This window comes from Sinohyriopsis cumingii, chromosome 17 (assembly GCF_028554795.1).
Source record: "Sinohyriopsis cumingii isolate HCF-2022 chromosome 17, ASM2855479v2, whole genome shotgun sequence".
Classification (NCBI taxonomy): Eukaryota; Metazoa; Mollusca; class Bivalvia; order Unionida; family Unionidae; genus Sinohyriopsis; species Sinohyriopsis cumingii.
Window position 1 is genome coordinate 69,441,166 of NC_142977.1, and position 20,499 is coordinate 69,461,664.

The window sequence follows — 20,499 nt, forward strand, 5'->3', positions numbered from 1 at the left end:
AAGAAATTTTTTAGCAAATGAAGAATGTTGCCTGTATTCAGCGGATTAAAGGCTGAACAGAAAATAATATGTTACTGCATTCAGACTCTTGGCTTTTGCATAGGATAACAAAGCAGACAGCTGTGATTTGGTTGGTTCTGGAAAGGCCATTTGCATTGAAAATTCCATTAGTTTCATTGCAGTGCAACTATTTGCAGAATATGCAACAAACATAACTAAGGCTGAAATTTGATATGTTACAATGAGTGCCTAACAAATAAGTTGGTCTTGCTGCATCTGAACTTGTAACTAATGCACTGGATTTCATCAGAAATTTGTGAAAATGAACAAAATGTATAGAAAGATAATTAGTACATTGATATTTTGAATAAAACATGAGGGAATATCCAGAATGTACACATTTTTAGCTCATCATAAGAAAGGCAGCATTGACCTTACCTTGACCCCTAATAATTTTTTCCAGTGGAAAAGTTGTATACATCTACATCAACTAGCCCACTCATCCCAGTTTGGCCATCACTTCCATTGCAGGACTGGTACTCATGCTCTACCAGTTACAGAGCAAACCTTTTCCCATTCATACATACTAGGATCAGTCTTCTTTATTCCTGCACATTCTCCTCCATCTTTTGTTTGTTCATGCAAGATCTTTTCTTTTGTCTCTGATGTGTTGTTTAATTTTTGAAACATGGTATCTGCTGTCCTTAGGTGTTTTTCTTACACACAGGCCTTATTATTATACATGACAAACTCCACAACAGTAGGTGTATTGTTATTGCATAAGACACTCTGGTTGTCTGAGCACATGCTGTAAATTGATATTTCTTGTGTGTCTGTTACATGCAGTGTTCTGCAATAACACTCTGACCTTTTCTTCATATACATCTCATCCTTCATTTGCAGTAATTCCAGAGCCATGAAAAATAAATTGTTTTTCAGAAATTTTTTTCTATTTGTCTATTTTTTTAATTCCATTTTTTAATACAAATGTTCAGGTTTCAGTTTTTGTTACCACAGTGTATTATTCTTCTGTTTTAGGTCATTTTGACAAATCACTGAACATCTAAGTGGCATTAATGCTGGAATCATTCATTTCAATTCATCTTAACAATACTTTCTTAATGGCACTGTCTACTGTAGAACATTTGGATATTTTACTCAGACATTTCCATATTCTGATATGGACAGCTTCCTGTGTCCCTTAATTTTCCTCTACAGGGAACTTCTCTCGGACCCAGATTTACATACTAGCAAAATGTTCAGATGCCAAAAACTTTTTCAAAGTTTTACAAATTATACTTGAGGGGCCCCAAGTGGCTGAGTGGTCTAAAACACTCAGTGTTATGGATCACTGCCATCTCATCTCTCTTTGCATGGATTCGAGTCTTGGGTTTGGCCAATGTGGGTATGTGAGAAAGCTTGTCAGTAGCTTCTTGTGGGTGGGTGGTTCTTTCTGGGGTTTTCCGGGGTTCTTCCTCCACCATTTATACTGGTCACCATGTATAGACTAACTTGTGGTAAAAAATGGCATTAAATCCTACAACAACAAATTATACTTGCATCTTACCTCCAACACTTGCCCACATTTTCACTTTGCAAGGTTGGACAGTTGTACCAGTTCTGCTATGTCGAAGTACAGTATTTATTTCCTGATTGGATAATTTGTTATACAGATTTGCAAACGTGGAGTAAGAGAAGTATCTTCTTCAATCCAACCTGAATCAGACATGAGCTGGAGAGCTGAGCAGGAACCAATTGTAAGTGATGGATGTTTTTGTGTTGATGTAGCAGACTATTTTTAGACTGGCAACATTTCACATTTCAAATCTAACCGCATTTTTATGTGGTTTCAGTTTCATGTTAATATATGGTAGAGTTGAGATTTAACTAGTTCATTTGGTGCATTATGTGACTTACTAAGGAAGTCTATGCAGTTTGTGCATTTCACACATGCGTGTTATAAATAAATATGTATGCTTGGGTTATTTGTTGGCCATTGCTGGCTGCCTAAATGTGTCATTGGGAAAGGCATTTATCTTCCATTTCCTGGACATCAACTCCTAAATCTTAGTGACCCTGACTGGGGTTCATTGCCTGACCAGGATAGATTGCCTTATTGTGTCATTGGGAAAGGCACTTGGCTCCCAGTTCCTGGGCATGGTGTAGCCAATGATGTGTTAAAAATGCTGTTTCAACCAACAACAAAGGGCATGCATATTGGTTAGTGAATGTGTTGTGTTAGTAAAGAATCTTACAAGAAAAAATCTTTATTGCTTTATGATATAATAGACTATATCTTTTTTTCACTCAGTTTAAATTAAATTAAAATAAACTTGTGAAATAATTTAAATATTGCACTTGCCAGTGAATTTTGGATACCTGAACATCTTTCCTTTAAATGAGTTCATGACATCATTTGCAAAATCATTAGATTTTATGATGTGATTTAACAGTTTAGTGTACAAAAATATATTTTATTAATCTATATACATAATGCAGTGTAGTCATGTGATTAAAGTGGAAAACATGTACATATAGAATAAGTTAGTACAAAAGAATAAGTTAGTATAAAGAAATTAGTCTGTTTTTTAGTTGGACTTTACATGTAGGTAGACTGACGTGCTGTGTCAGGAAAGGCATGATGAATCATCAGCATACTTTTTTTGAAGAATGTTACCTGCATTCAGCGGATTTAAGCCGGTACAGAAAAGAATATGATACTGCATTCAAACTCTTGGCTTTTGCATAGGATAACAAAGCAGACAGGTGTGATTTGGTTGGTCCTGGTGCATCAGAACTAATGCACTGGATTTCATTTAAAGTTTTGAAAAATGAATGAAATATATGCAGAAAATCTTAATTGGTATATTGATACTTTGAGTAACAAAATGGAGAAAATACAGGTGAACATATATTTAGCTCACCTCAAAAAAGCAGAGAAGAGCAGTTGTACTAACAATGGTGCTGGTGTTAGCATTAACAATTATAAAGCATGTATACAGTGGTCCACCTCATGAATTCCCTCCCCCAACCAGGGGCACCCCACTTTTTATTGCAATATTTTGATAGAGTTTCAGGCTTCACACAGCAGGTTTTCTTTTCTTCTTTTGTGTTTTTATATTTATTTATTATTAACTTAACTATTTCACTTGCCAAGGAATTTGGATACTTTGGATAGGATGTCTTTCCTTTGAATGAGTTCATGATATCATTTGTAAAATCATAAGCCGTCATAATATGATTAAGTATAAAAGAACATATTATTTTATTTATCTACATACATAGCACAATGTTGTCATGCCATAAAAATGGAAAACATGGACGTATAGAATGAGTCACTATAAAAAATCGGTCTGTTAGGCTGGTATCTAGTCTTGTATCCAGAATGGTATCTAGTCTCCTATCCAGAATTGTATCAAGTCTGGTATCCGGAATGGTATCTAGTCTCATATCCAGAATGGTATCCAGTCTCATATCCAGAATGGTATCCAGACTGGTATCTAATCTTGTATCCAGAATGGTATTTAGACTGGTATCCAGACTGGCAGACCTCCTAAAGAAAGATGTTTATGTTCAGAAAGCAGTACCAGTGACATCTTTTTTATAAAAAATCATTATGATCTAAAAATAATCAGGTAGTATAATCTGTATTAATTAATCAACAATTAGTTGATTATAATTAAGTTAGGACTCACAGTCTATCTGTCCATAGTCTGTCTGCTGTCTACATCTTTGCAACCTTAACTGCACTTCCTGTCATTATCAAATACTGTAACACTACTGTCACATAATGCATCAGCAGATATGAATTTCTGACACTTAATAACTTAATTTGTGCATTTTCTTTAACTTTGGAAGGACTTGGTTTCAGAATATTGTGTATAGTACCTGAAAAATGTGATTTCGTTGTCCTTTTTTTGATCAAGCTAACACATGCAAATATCATATTTGTGAGGGCTTATCAAAAGTGTTAAATTCACAATTTTAGACACTATCCATGGTAAGTGGATTCTACAGTACATGCATTTAGAATTGTATGCTTTCTATTTTTATAGCTAGGTGAAATGAGCATGTCAGACCTTAAAAGATCAGCTGATGAGACTGTAGAAGTAGCAGGACCACCACCTCCTGTACGTATATATAATATGAACTAAAAACAATTAAGGTCCTGATCTGCTGTAGAATAATGAGCCTACTGATCAGGGTCTATGTTGTTTTTCTACTAATCACTCCTAACAAACTGCACAGACCGAGATCTGCTGGTGCATTATGCGACAGTAGACCTGGATCTGCCCAGTTTGTAGTTGGACTCGTCTTATAAGTGAGTATATCTGGTACATAGCGTTGTTAAAAATTGTCATCAAAATTTTGACCATTCGTACAGTTTTTCGTTTTTCGTATACCTCGGTGTATATGGATCATTAATTCATGTTTCTGCCACTTGCCATAAACATTATTGAATAACAAAATGATGTTAAGTTAAAATTATAACAAATGAGTCTATTCTGCATATTTAAGTCTGTATTGATTTTACACGCTTCCATATTTAGAGTCTTATTGCAGTATTTACCAGTACTTCAAGACATTGGTGAAATTATTGCTTTGGGGACCATGCTACAGTTATGTTCTGTTCAAATAGGAATACAATGCTTGTTTTTGTGTAGCATAGATACTAAAAGATGCCATATGACATATTTAAAGAGATCTGATGTTGCACATGAAAAACATATATCCCGCCATCTCATAAATCATCGGTTGGTGGGTTCTACTTAACAGCTTAAACATGATATATACTGTTCATTTGGTGCATTATGTGACTTACTAAGGAAGGCTATGCAGTTTGCACATTTCACACATGCGTGTTATAAATAAATATGTATGCTTGGGTTATTTGTTGGCCATTGTTGGCTGCCTAAATGTGTCATTGGGAAAGGCATTTATCTTCCATTTCCTGGGCATCAACTCCTAAATCTTAATGACCCTGACTGAGGTTCATTGCCTGACCAGGGTAGATTGCCTTATTGTGTCGTTGGGATGATGTAGCCAATGATATGTTAAAAATGCTGTTTCAACGAACAACAACAAAAGGCATGCATATTGGTTTGTGAATGTGTTGTGTTAGTAAAGAATCTTACAAGAAAAGAAATCTTTATTGTTTTATGATATAATACATAATATCTTTTTTTAAATCAGTTTAAATTAAATTTAAATAAACTTGTGAAATACTTTAAATATTGCACTTGCCAGTGAATTTTGGATATCTGCACATTATGGCTTTCCTTTAAATGAGTTCATGACATCATTTCAAAATCATTAGATTTTATGGTGTGATTTAGCAGTTTAGTATACAAGAATATATTTTATTAACCGATATACATGACACAATGTAATAATGTGAATACAGTGGAAAACATGTACATATAGAATAAGTTAGTACAAAAGAATAAGTTAGTATAAAGAAATTAGTCTGTTTAGTTGGGATCTACATGTAGGTAGACTGACATACTCTGTCAGGAAAGGCATGATGAATCAGCACCATATTTTTGTTGTTGTTTTTGGTGGTGGTGGGGCTTGTGGGCATATCAAAATTGTTGCATCTGCCAGTTTAGATATTACCTTAGTAAGTGGTCTTTAGAATACATGCAATTAGAATTCTTTGCTTTCTATTCTCATGACTAGTTTGTGACAATGGGAGGAAAACTTAGTACAATTAGAAGATCAGCTGATGAGACTGTAGAAGTAGCAAGACAGCCAGCTCCTGTATATATATATATATATATATATATATATATATATATATATATATATATATATATATATATATATATATACAGTGGAACCCCGCTATAACGCGCCCCGCCATAACGCGAATTCGGATATAACGCGGTCGTAGCATGGCTCCCGAAATTTCGTATATTCATTCACACATGGAGAAAAAAAATTTGGAGAAAAGTAAAAAAAAACAAAACAAGAAATTAACTTCATTTTGGGCATGAGATTAGTTGTGACTTTTAAAATAATATGATCGTGGCATGGTTCCTGAAATTTGAAATTCATTTACGTGTATTTTTATCGGACCGTGAAAATATTTGTTTAACGTACAAGAAATAGTGTGTAAAACATTTATAATAATTTGGTGGAAGAATTCGCGTATGACTTTTAATAATAAACGATCGGAACTTAACAATTTATCCAGGTTCTTTAAGTGATTTTGGAGAAGTGATCCTGTATGAATTCTAAAATAATACGATATATATAACGTACGAGAAATAGTGTGTACAACGCTTGGCTTCTGAAATTTATCAATTTGAACAGGTTGTGGTGAAGCTCCGTATTCTACTCTAGAAGAGAAAACTGCTTTAATTAGGTTTTTGAATTGTTAAGCCGAAGTAAACATTATCGGAAGTGTTACTTATTACGGATCCATGAGTAAAGCCAGTAAATCGTCTTTGTGATTGTCTTCCATGAAATCTGTATACAGTCGTTGCTCAAACAATAGCCGACATGGGCTTCTTATTTAACTGCAATCACAGCCAAGCAGCAGACAAAGCTGTGGTTGATACAAGAGTCGCACAATTTAATAAACATAAAGGACGAAAGCCGCCAACATGTATGCTGTGCTTGGCGGTGTGATCAAACAACAAACAGTTGAAAGTAAATAATATCCACTTTATTATCTGTGAATTAAAAGGGTATGAAATTGTACATCCGTTCAGCTTAATTTTGTTTTATATAAAAAGTGATTCGTAACCATTGCAGGCCTTCATTACTTAGTTATCGAGCTTTATCTGTGTACGTTGTTTGCTTATATAAAAAAATATTTTACTGTTATGGAAAAGCAAGTTCAAAAACGCAAGTCGTTTTCTGCTAAAGAGAAACTGTATGCCCTAGATCAACTAAAGAAGGGCAAACAACAAACTCAGCTTGCCAGAGATCTAGGAATCAGCGAGTCCACTTTGCAAGGGTGGAAAACAGATGAAGGAAAGCTCCGTAGTCTACCCAACATTCTTGAAGAGGAAACTGGTTTACAGTGTAAAAGGGTTAAGTTAGCTAATGACAATGTCCTAGATTCAGCTTTGTACCAATGGTTTGTACAAGCTCGCTCAGAAGGTGTTCCAATTTCTGGCCCAATTCTGAAAGCCCAAGCAGAGAAATTTGATCACCGTATCAATGGAGATGATTCCAAATTTAAGGCGAGTAAGTTCGCGGCAAAGAAGCAAACGTCATTGGATATATTTTTCAAGAAATGATGAAATTTAAATTTGGAACCACACTGACTTTGCACTTTGCGCAACGATTAATTTAGCAGTTTTCACATGTTTCTTTTGATGTTCACAAAATCTGAAATAAAAGTTATTTGCACGCTGAACTCATGCGTTGATTGTTAATTATTCTTGCAGTTGTCGCATATGATAAAATTTTAGCGGTATGAAATTTGTACAGACACCGTATGTAGACCCGGGAATAGCTGCATGCAATGACCGTACGATATCAGACGGCAAGTAAATGGTTTCAATATTTTGTTCATCCTATATTTTACACGACGAATTCAGACTATTACAAAATTATTGAATATTTTAAATCTGTACGATTTTCAATTAAATTACATCCATTATGGATGAACTGCATGCCACGACGGCACGGTAGCATACGGTGTTGATACACTTTTCATGATAATAGCGATAGTCTGGTATTATCGGTCAATCTGTCAATCTGTATTATCGTTATAGTAAATGTTTTTAATGCACAGTAATAACCTATAAATATATTAGCCATATATTAGCCATCGATTATTTTGAATATATCTTAATTAATGCATTCCAGTTAATATTCATCTGATGATAAGCCGACTTTTGATCATTGTACATGTATACACGTATATGTTCTCGGAAAAAAAGTTAAATATTGTGAAACCCCGTATTAACGCGACCCCGCTTTTAACGCGATCCGATTTTATGGACCCCGATCATCGCGTTATAGCGGGGTTCCACTGTATGTGTATATATATATATATATATATATATATATATATATATATATATATATATATATATATATATATATATATATATATATATATATTATTAATGAATTTTAAATAAAATGATATTGAGGTCAAAGGTCATGTAGTATAGCATAAGTTTTGTATATTTTGTTGATTAGGTATGTGTAGATCTTACATTCAGTGACTCCCCATCACAAATCACTGTAATTCTTTTCAAGCCTTCATTACTGGGGAAGTGAAAACAGGCAGTCATGTTTCTGCTGCAGTATTGACATTGTAAGTCTTTTTAAAGGTTGAGGTTAAAGTCTTCCATCAGCATATTTATCCTCTTAGACTTAGAATAAATCGTTATGAAGATAAAACAATTCATTCTGTTGTCTTCCATTAGCATATTTATCCTCAACCCCTGAGATTTTATTTATACTTAGAATAAATCGTTATGAAGATAAAACAATTCATTCTGTTGTCTTCCATTAGCATATTTATCCTCAACCCCTGAGTTTTATTTATACATAGAATAAATCGTTATGAAGATAAAACAATTCATTCTATTTACTTGTCCTTTTGACACCTTGATAAATTGTCATCATATTTCGAATGAATCATCATGAAACTAAGACATTTCATTGTGTGTGTGTACTTGCCCCTTTGACCTTGAGGTCAATATCAAGGTCTTTGAAAATTTGCATTACGGTTTTGGTTAAGATATTTTCATTTGCTATTTTTTAAACACCTGATGGAGTTTGTTTATACCTTGGATGAATCATTATGAAGCTAAGACAGTTAATTCTGTGACAGGCTTGCTTAACCTTGACATCAATGCTATACATTTTACAGCAATGGTATGATTATAGGCCCTGGCCTTCTTGTCATAGCATATTGCAGACCTGCACCTTCACCCCCCTCTTACTATAGTACTCACCCCCATGAAATGTAAGTTGTCCTTGGATTATAATGTAAAATCCATCACAAGCATATTTATGGTAGGAGTTTGCCTTAAGAGCAGTGGAACCTTAAATGTTTCATGAATTTCCACACAGCAGTTTAGGAAACATAGGTATGAGCCAGAAGGATGGGCAGAAATCAGTGGAACATTTCCAGTTTAATGAATTTCCATCCAGTAGTTTATGAAATGTAGCTATCGACCTGAAAGATGGGCAGAAAGAGGGTTTCTCAATATTACAATATCCAGTGCTGAAGGATGGGGATGAAAATAACATGAGTTAATCACAATCAAACACCTTAAATTAAAACTCTCATGATCCATTACAAAATTTTTGTGATTTTGGAAAAGACATTATGTTGATGAATGTATCGTTTGCCATAATTGATGTAATAGGGTTAGCATAAGTTACTTGTATTTACATCATTTATATTAGTGGTTCCCAACCTTTTTCTGAGCCTCAAGACCTTATTTCTACATTTTGATAAGTTTTGCCACCCGACAAAACAGTTTGGGTAACCTTACATTAACTTCCAGAATGTCCTTACCACCTGATTTGGGTCATGACCTGAATGATAGGAACCACAGATTTATATGATGAACCAGCAATAATTTTAAAAGATGATTTATAATATTTCTTACTTAATTTGTGCTCAGACATTTCCTGTGACAAGTGTATATGGGATAACTCTTTGCAGTGCCTAAAGTCGCATGGAATACTCTGATCCAATTAACCTTGAACTCACTGTCATTTTGTGGTCTCACTACACTATGAGTGCAAATCAGCTCTTATTGCATCCTGTTGTAGTACTTCTCAAGATCAGTAATATTTTTCTCAGACTTTTTCAAGACATTTTGTAGCAAATGAAGAATGTTGCCTGCATTCAGTAGATTAAAGCCTAAACAGAAAATTATATGTTACTGCAGACTCTTGGCTTTTGCATAAGATAACAAAGCAGACAGGTGTGATTTGGTTGGTCCTGGTGCATCAGAACTCATAACTAATGCACTGGATTTCATCAGAATTTTGAAAAATGAATGAAGTATATGAAGAAAATCTTAATTGGTATATTGATACTTTGAATGACAAAAGGGAGAAAATACAGTGTGAACATATTTTTAGCTGACCTAAAAAAAGCAGAGGAGTGCAGTTGTACTACCACTGGTGTTGGTGTCAGCATTAGCATTTATAAAAGCAGTGGTCTTCCTCATGAATGCACCCCGCTGACCAGTGGCACCCAAAGTTTAGGGCTTGACACAGCAAGTTTTTAAAGATCTTTACTTTTATTTTATAATTACAATTGGACATATTTTTGTCAAGATCATAACATGGTCAGCATTGGCTAAATATAGATTCTGTGGATTAACACACAGAGAAATTAACCTTGAACCAAAACAGGGTACCAGACAAAGACCGTAAAATTGCTTGACAGTATATTTATCATGTCCTTGATTAAGCAAGAAATTTTGTTTACTCTTCAAACGTTTCGTCAGCATAATTAAATTGCAGTACTGTACAATTAGCAGCATAGGAATAAATTGTTAAAATACTTAAACCTGGCATCACCTAAACAGAGAAATAATACTCCAGAAGGAAAAGTAAAAAGTTATTCCACTTGATGACAATAGGGAGAGTTCACTTGCTGATAAATTTTATTTTTATGTTGGGAAGACTAAAAAAAACAACATCGTAACAGATAAGGAGAATATTCTTTCGCGGTGGGAAAATGGAGTAAATGGAAAGATAATTATTTCAGATACGAAACAATGTATATACCAAGATTTAAATAACGTTTTTGAAGGTTTTGCGATGTGCATGCCAACAATACCCCACTCACATTTCATGCCTAAGAATAAGAACTATTAATTTATGTTACTTGAATTAAGTCTGTTTTTAAGACAATAAGACAATAAGATCATTTTAATAATTAATGCTACTTTTAAATGAAGATATTAACTTCTTTAAGTTATATGTAGATTTCTTACTGTGTACACATGCATATACATTCACATACATAAATACATACATACATAAATATAGTCCCCGTCTGGAAAGGCCACTTGTCTTATACAGCCACTTTCCTGGTACAGAAGGGGTTGTTATATAAAAGGGGGACCACAGTATATTTAAAGCCTCTCTGCATATCACTAGTTGTTTTTATTTTTAATCCTAAGCAGCCGTTTAGTACGGGTTTCTTAACACCTGCCCCTCAGGAGGTGGATAACTTTGTACATTATTTGAACATTCTTGGTTAAGTTTCTGCATAGCTGAAGATATTTGCTCTCTGTACACATTGTTGTACCTGGAATCATGACACTTGGTAAGGAGATGCATCTAGGTGATTGCTGCACCCATGGCATAAAATTAGGTCACTGTGATCCATATCTTCATCTGTCAGACCACTGACCAGAAATTCCCAGTTTTGCTGTAAAACTCCTTTCCCTCATCAAACAGCATCTTTTCAGACATTAGATGTTTGAAGAGTTCTTTGAAAACATATGTCATCTCCTTTTTCATTTAACTTTAGCATTAGGCAGATGACAAATCATTTAATAAATTTAATAAAAAATCTGCATATTAGGCAGGGGACAAATCATTGCATGCTTTTGGTGACCTCACCGCATTAGGCAGGGGACAAATCATTGTATTCTTATAATGACCTCACAGTATTTTGGCAGGTGACAAATCATTGCATAATTTTGGTGACCTCAACAAGGTAGGCAGGACCAAATCATTGTATACATTAGAGACACCACTGTATTAAGCAGGAGAAAAATCACCATATACATTAGAACCCCCACTGTATTAAGCAGGAGACAAATCTTTGAATACTTTAGGTGATATTAACATAATAGGCAGGGGACAGCTAGCAATTTTTAAATATGAGCACATCTGAAGTGAGCCCAAGCTGTGTACGCTAGAACCCAAATTACATCTATCGATCATATATCAGAATAAAGGAAATTAAAAGTTCTTTTAAGAACACCTAAGATATGCAAAGTCTTTATTATATAGCCATTATAACCAGTGAAGAAATCCTGGGAAATTCATTTTCTTTAAAATTCTAACCTTATGCAAAATACGAAACTGTAGAGTGCCACCAATGACTTCACTGCAGCAGGCAAGGGACCAACCACTGAATACATTTAGTGACCTCAGCATGGTAGGCAGGGGACAAATCATTGTATAGTTTTGGTGACCTCACAACATTGGGCAAGTGACATATGTTCTTAGAATTTTCATGCTTTATTTCCTTATTTCTTAATATTACATATATTTTATTTTAATTTAATCTGAACTTTGTGTTTAAAAGCAAACAGCAAAATAAAGCATAGTATAGATACTATGACAAATAGATGTTATTAAATGTTTCACATTTTGTATTCATGTAAATAGGTGAATAATAGAAGTTCATAAGGAGGCTGATCCAGACTATATAATGTAAAGTACCTGTTACAGTTTTTGTTGTGGATGATGTTGATGAAGAAGATGGTGATGATGATTTTTGTAATGTTGATTATGATGATGATAGTGACAGTTGTAATTCTCTTTTTGTTTCCAGATTTCGGTGTTCAGTAGGATCCCTCGTGAATTAACTGTAGTTGCTAGCAGTAAAAGGGTAAAACGTAAAACTTCAAAAGAAGCAGGTAAGAAAACAAACTTAATGGTTATGGTGTTTTAGGGATTTGAGGGCTCCACTACACTGTTCAAGACATTAATGCTATATGTCTCTTTTGATTAACACAGGTAGTGGTTGGATTCTTCTCAGTGCTTTTGATTAACACGGGGAGTGGTTGGATTCTTCTCAGTGCATTTGTGAAAAGTTGGGGTGATATTAATGTTGAAAAAACTATCCCATTACTTTAAATGTTTATAAATTGTGCTGAAAGTAAGGGTGATGTGTCTCCTGTTCATTTGTTTATAGGATCTTGTTATTTTTATAGAACAATACTGGTAAATATCGGTGTCACATGACTGCTGTATTTTATTGCATAACGTTCATTAACTGTAAAAGCTGTCTGGTATCAATCATTACTTGAGGATTGATTTACAATATTTAAGTTGAAGATAAACATTAATTTCAATACATTTTTTGCAGATAATTTCAAAACATATGTATGTTGAAGATAATTTCAACACAAGCATCTTGAAGATAATTTCAAAACATTTCTTGAAGATAATTTCAAAACTTATGTATGTTGAAGATATTTCAACATATTTCTTGAAGGTAATTCAACACATTTCTTGAAGATAATTTCAGAACATGCATTTTGAAGATAATTTCAACACATTCATCTTGAAGATATAATTTCAGCACATTTATTGAAAATAATTTCAACACATTTCTTGAAGATAATTTCAAAACATGCATCTTGAAGATAATTTAAACAAATGCATCTTGAAGATGATTTCAATATATGTAATTCTTGAAGATAATTTCAACACATATGCATCATGAAAATAATTTCATTACACATGCATCTTGAAAATAATTTCAACACATATGCATTGTGAAGATAATTTTATTACACATACATCTTGAAGATAATTTCAGTATATGTACATCTTAAAGATAATTTCAGTATTTGTACAACTTGAAGATAATTTCATTACACATGCATCTTGAAGATAATTTCAACACACATGCATCTTGAAGATAATTTCAACACACATGCATCTTGAAGATAATTTCAACACATGCATCTTGAAGATAATTTCAACACATGCATCTTGAAGATAATTTCAGTATATGTACATCATGAAGATAATTTCAACATAATTTCAGCAGGTACACATCCTTTTGCAGCAGTAAAAATAGTGTCTTGCAAGCAGGGCAGTTTTTAACTAATCCATCCTACATGTACTGATTCTTTTATGTGGTTTTAAGTTGTAATTATTGTGATTGTCATCATATTAATATTAATATTGTTACTCTCATTTATGAAAGGAAAATCAGTTCTAGTTTTAAATTTATTTGTGGACAGTATTTCTGTCTTATTTAATCCTATGGATAAGACTGGAATTTATTTTTGTGACCATTTCACACATGCATCACTTTGTAAGTCATCTTAAGCACTCAGTTTGGATACTTGTCATTACTCTAATGGTGGTTGTTGTTGTTGTGGGGTTTAACGCCATTTTTCAGCACAAGATAGGCTATACATGGTGGCCAGTATAACTGGTGGAGGAAGAACCATGGAAAACCCAGGGAAGAACCACCAACCCATGAGAAGCTACTGGCAGGCTTTCCCACATGCCCATGCTAGCCGAGCCTTGGACTCGAACCCACGCAGACAGAGGTGAAATGGCATTGATCTGGAACGGTGAGTGCTTTAGATCACTCAGCCACTTGTGGCCCCTCTCTAATGGTCTCAACTTTTTTATCCTGATATATGCTTGAAGGTCATTTAAAGTTTACACTGAATATTTCATAGACTGAATATTTTAGTGTAAAACCAACTGTTCTATGCTCTTAAAGTGAGAAAATTTTCAACAGTTTTGCTGTTTTAAAGTTGTACATGTATTCACATTACACCATTTTGACTTTGGCCCTCATTTTTGACCTCAACTTTTCACAAAAAGCCTGTTTCCATCAGTCCATCCATCCCATGTTTGTGTCTGCTTAATAACTGTAACTTCGCTTAAGGTTAAGGATTGTAACTTGGTATACTTGTGCCTCATCATTAGAAGATGTTTCATATACAACATTGGGATCCTGTGTTTCAAGATCCAAGTCTTTGGGGTCACTATTTTTAAGTTGTCTTTCTCACTTTACATTCCATACTTAAACCTTTCAGAATAGGGGATTAAGCTTGGCATTTTTATGCATCATCATTTGAAGTTGTGTTTTGTACATTGTTAGGGGTTCTAACATCAGGGTCAAGGTCATAGTGCAGTGTTGTAAGTTTTCCATCACACTTTTCTTTTCTGCTTGGTTATTGTGTACTACTACGTGGATGGTCAAAGCCAAGGTCACAGGTCTGTATTTTAAATTAAGATATAGCATCTCTGTTTCTCCACCAGTTATACTGGCCACAATGTATAGCCTATCATGTGCAGAAATATGGTCTTAGGCCTGCAACAACAACAACAACAACAAGACCAACAACAACACCAACATTCTATCACTCCATCCATTATGCAATCTTTTCCACATTTTAACTTCACGGACCAATTAGCTTCATGGATGAAACTTTTTATACCTATATATTATCATTATAAAGTGTTTGATGTACAACATTGGGTGGGTGCTGTATCTTCAATGACATGATCGTGGGTCAGTATTTTAAGTTTTCCATCAATCTTTTTTGCTCGCTTTAATTTTAGAACTATTCAGGTAAAGAGATGAAAATTGGTATATCTGTAAATCGTCATTTACGTTGCATACCATATTAGATATCCTAGCTTCAAGGTCATGTTCATAGATTAGAGTTGTAAGTTTTTCTTCATATTTTCCCGTTTATTCTACAGCATTATAATCTTTTGAGATTAAGAGATTAAACCAGCTGTATTTGTCATCTAGCACTGTGGAGACCCTGCCTTTAAGGTCAAGGTTACAGGCCAATAGGTTAGGTTTCAGTAGCATTTTCGTTTCCACTCAGTAACTTGTACAGTTGTTTAAGATAAAGGAATGAAATTGGTATACTTGTATATTGTCATTAGAAGATTGATTGCATTCCCCATTTGGAGTATTATCTTAAGTGTCAAGGTCACAAGTGTATATTTCATATGGTAGTTGTTTTTGTAGTATAGCTTTATATCATAAAAGCTATTTTAAGTTTAGGGATGAGCCATTGTACACTTATATTTCTCTGTGATGGCATCTTGTGTTTCACAAAGTTTTATCTTCATTGACAACGTCACTGATCAGTATTATTATTATTATTATAATTATAATTATTATAATTATTATTATTATTAATATTAATACAAAGTCCAAAAGATTTGCAGAATGTAGATTTATGATATAAAATTCACTTAAATCATGAATTTGACAGAACCACAATTTTAAGTTTTAGAACAAATGTTTTTTTTATAGTACAGTCAGTATATAGTACAACATTATCATACTCAGACCAATAATATAAAGATAGATGGAAAAAACTGTACTGCTTGGGCCCCATACTCAGACCAATAATATAAAGATAGATGAAAAAACTACTGCTTGGCCCCATTTTCAAATTTTTTCACTGTTAATAATTGTATTATTCTGCAGCAAAATAAAGTGAACTATTTATATTTTGCAAAAAGCAGATGAATTGCTTTGAAAACATTTCACTAATAAATTGGCAATGCAAGATAAACAGTCATTATTTCATTGAATTTTAAATATGCCATTATCTCTTATAAAATGTTTCCATTGGTGAAGTTTTAAACTGCTCAACATACATGAAAAATAATGAAAAATGTAACAATTGTAAATGTCAAATTGACATCTAAGATTCAACTTAATAATATTTCACATGGTCCAAATCATTTTGATTCTCAGCTATTTTTAATAATAATTTTGAATGTGTGGGGGTTTCACTGAATGTTGGGAGGGATGGGAGATACCCTCATCTTGGGAGAAAAATTCTTCCTGCTGGTAGGTTTACATGAAAGGGTTTAAATATGGAAATACAGGCTTGAATAACATATATAAGAGCTGATATATTTCCATAATGGAAAAAAATTATGGCGTATCATTTTTCTCCCACTCATAAATTAAAATATCTTATTGTGAAATATATATATTTAATTTATTTCTTGTACTTATTCATATTTAATTCTACTGGTCATAGACCAGAAGTGTTTTTGGGATCATCTTTCATCTGCCAACTGTCCAAACGCTAGCACAAATTTGTTATTGGTACTCCTCTTAAACAATTTAAATAATTGCTATGAAATTTTATACATTCACTGAATGGTCTAGTTGTTTCTAAATGAAAATGGTTGTTGCTATAAAATCCAATATGGCTGCCATGGCAGCTTAAAATTCTTGTGATTGCTCTTCCCCTGGATAGGTGGTCATATCAACATGGGGTTTTCACTGAAAGACTTCATATGAGGGCTAGTTGGTTCTGAATGATAAATGTTTAGATAGTGTATCCTATATAGCTATCACAGCAGCCACCTGGTAAACTTATGACTATTCCTCCTGAATGGAAAGTCATTCTAACCAGGACTTTTGTGTAGAAGACTTCTTATGCTCTCTACTTAGTCTGAATGAAAATGGTGCTGATCTGATAATGAATCTGGGTGCTACAGTGGCTGTTTTGAAAACCTTGTTATTGCTACTTCTGTGTAGAAGGTCATATCAACATGAGGTTTTCACTAAAAGACCTCTTATTATGTCTGGTTGGTCCTCAGTGAAAATGTTGATTCCCAAAATCACTACAACAATGGACATCTTAAAATCTTGTTTTCACTTCTTCTGATGAATGTAATGTAAGGGCATTACTGATACCATGGTCTGTCACTACCAGTCCCCCCAATATACTTTTCCCCTGTTACAATGGAGACATAGTCACGTATACCATTTCACTGCAACAGTTATGTTTTCTTAATGTTCTTGTCAGTGACTGTCTTACTCCATATTAATTCTTGGCAGTTGAGAGCCATAATGTATCAATAAATACTCAGCTGTTTGTCTTTGCACAAGCAAGACATCATTGTTGGACTGCGTCTCAGTGCTGGATGGCCTCTCTAAAAATGCAGGACCCATGATGGCTTTTATAAACAGCATAGGAAAAGGGACATTGTCCTGATAGGAATGGGGTCATTGTCCTGATGGGAAGGGTATCATTTCCTGATAGGAAGGGGGTCAACATCCTTATTGGAAGATGGTCATTGTCCTGATAGGAAGGGTGTCATTGTCCTAATGGAAAGGTGTTCAGTTTCCTGATAGGAAGAGGTTATTGTTCTGATAGGAAGGGGGTCATTGTCTTGATAGGAACTGTGTTATTGTCCTGATAGGAAGGTGGTCATTGTTTTGATGGGAAGGGGTCATTGTCCTAAAGGGAAGGTATTCAGTGTCTTGATAGGAAGGGGTCATTGTCCTGATGAGAAGGAGTTCAGTGTGCTGATGGGAAGGGGGTCATTGTCCTGATAAGAAGGGTGTCATTGTCCTGATGAGAAGGGTGTCATTGTCCTGATTGAAAGGTGTTCAGTTTCCTGATAGGAAGGTGTTAAGTGTCAGGAAAGGAAGGTGGTCATTGTCCTGACAGGCAGGGGCTCATTGTCCTGATGGAAAGGTGTTAAGTGTCTTGTTGGGAAGAGGTCATAGTCCTGACAGGAATGAGGTCAAAGTCCTGATAGGAAGGGGGTCTTTTTCCTGATGGGAAGGTGTTAAGTGTCTTGTTGGGAAGGGGGTCATTGTCCTGATAGGAAGGGGGTCATTTCCTGATGGGAAGGGGTTCATTGTCCTGGTGAAATTGGGTCATTGTAATGATGGGTAGGGGCTTGTTAATGGTACAATATGTGCCTTACATGGGAAACCAGCTATCAGTAGGTTTTACAAGTTGAAGCCTCCATCATTCTGATACACCTGCCTGAATAGTACATTTATAAACAAAGGTATTACCTTGGAATCATGTTGAATCACTTGTTTACTTATACCATAACATGAACAGTTTAAAATTTTGCATGTACCATTAATGTCCTTATTATATGGTTTGTTGATGGCATGGACAAGCACCACTAATCATCTACACTATGAATACATATGTCAACCCATTAGATGAAATTTCTGCCTTTTGCCTCACTTGTGGCAGATTGGTGAGACAGACAGAGTCATTCATCTTAGATGAGTTTTCTGCCCTTTGCCTCACTTGTGGCAGATTTGTGAAGCAGAGTCATTACTTTCCAGCAGCAACATCATCTTTATTAAGATCTGTGTTAAACGTTTTTGTAGAAGCTTCACCAAATACGATATGCGGTGGGGATACAACCTTTTGCATAGGTTGCAGGTGAGACAGTGCACTGCGTAACCTTTGTTAAAATGTTCTCATTTTCATTTTGGCCAAGGTGAAGCAATACATCCAAGGTCAGCATCACCACCTGGAGCTATATATAGGGTTGTGCCTTTAGACATGCATTCAAAATTGGACTTTCCTGGGGAAAAAGAAACACCACAATTTGGGACCTTGTTTGAGTCTGTAGCTCTAGCACCACCAGAGATTCAGTTAACATCCTCCTTTGAGTCAGCACCATCTCAATCACATGTCCCCAGTGAAGGTCATGATACTTCTCAGAGACAACCAGTGTTTGGATTTGGAGCATCAGCACCATCCTCATTTGCAAGTCAGCAGATCTTTCCAAGTCTAGCAGCATTTGGATCTGCAGCACCTAAATCATCTGTCTCATTTGGGAGTCAACCAACTGGCCCTGTTACAGGTCATCCATTGCTCCAAAGTCACCCAATGGTTGGATTTGCATCATTTGCACCAACTGTCCCTGCTAGTCAGCCAAGTCAGCAGATGTTTCAGAATCAATCAGGCTTTAAATTTTTAGGAGAAACAGCAACGTTATCAGCCCCTTTCAGAAGTCAGCCAAAAGTAGAAAGTGGATCTTTGTTTGGATCTACAAAGACATCTTTCAGTTTTGGGGATGCACAAGCTGAGAAAGGTAAGTCTTAGTTGTTTAGACCTTGCTTCACATTCCATTTGGCCAATCAGGTCCAAGCAGACACCATAGTTATTTCTCTTCATATTGACTTTTTTCCTTTTCTCAGTGTCAAACATTAATTACTATGTCTGTGACTATGTTACAGTTTCTGAATACACTAGCTTCATGGCTGCTGAATATTGTCCCCAACATTGTGGTGAAAAACATGGATATGTTTTTTCATGTTTTTGTCATTCAGTCCAACCAACAGATTTTCATTTATGCTTTGTAACTTTCAAAACATTTGTGATTAAGGAATGCAAGTTGGAAAGCTTACAAATCAGCTCTAGAAGATATTTTTTGTTCCATATTGTGGGGTCTGATTTTCAAGGTCATCATCACAGATAAGTATTTTTTATTTTCCAGCATACTTTCCTTTCTGCTCTACAACTTTAAAGCAGATTAAGGAATGAAGCTTGGTATACTGGCACTTCAACATTATAAATCATTTTGTGCATCACTTTAGGGGTCTTGTTTTCAAGGTCAAGGTCTTAGTTTGATAGTTTTAAGTTTTCCATCATACTTTCAATTCCGGATTCAGCCAATGTGGATATGTGAGACAGCTTGCCAGTAGCTTCTTGAGGGTCAGTGGTTCTTTCTGGGGATTTCCAGGTTCTTCCTCCACCTTTAATACTGGCCGCCATGTATAGCCTATCATGTGCTGAAAAATGGCGTTAAACCCTACAACAACAACAACAACATACTTTCAATTCCACTGTGTAAGTTTAACAATTACACTGGTCAACAGTGAAATCATTACTGACTTGAAAAGGCCCTAATCTGTAGTATTTTGGTGTGCCGAACACGAATATAACCGTGAAAAATTTGTATTGGCTCTCGTTTTGAAGATATTCATATACCTCATTTTCTATGTTTCACTGTGTAAATTTCTCCAGTAGGACTGCA

General features: G+C 34.8%; 1 protein-coding gene across 1 annotated transcript in view; it reads left to right on the top strand.

Moving 5' to 3' along the window:
* LOC149779186 (uncharacterized) overlaps window positions 1–20,499 on the top strand; it is a 240,726-nt gene that overhangs the window by 212,352 nt on the left and 7,875 nt on the right. Inside the window, exons 44-47 of the mRNA XM_089938405.1 lie at window positions 1,674–1,757; window positions 4,056–4,130; window positions 12,512–12,596; window positions 18,955–19,554. Coding sequence (XP_089794531.1) covers window positions 1,674–1,757; window positions 4,056–4,130; window positions 12,512–12,596; window positions 18,955–19,554 — 844 coding nt within the window. The remainder of the gene's footprint in view (window positions 1–1,673; window positions 1,758–4,055; window positions 4,131–12,511; window positions 12,597–18,954; window positions 19,555–20,499) is intronic.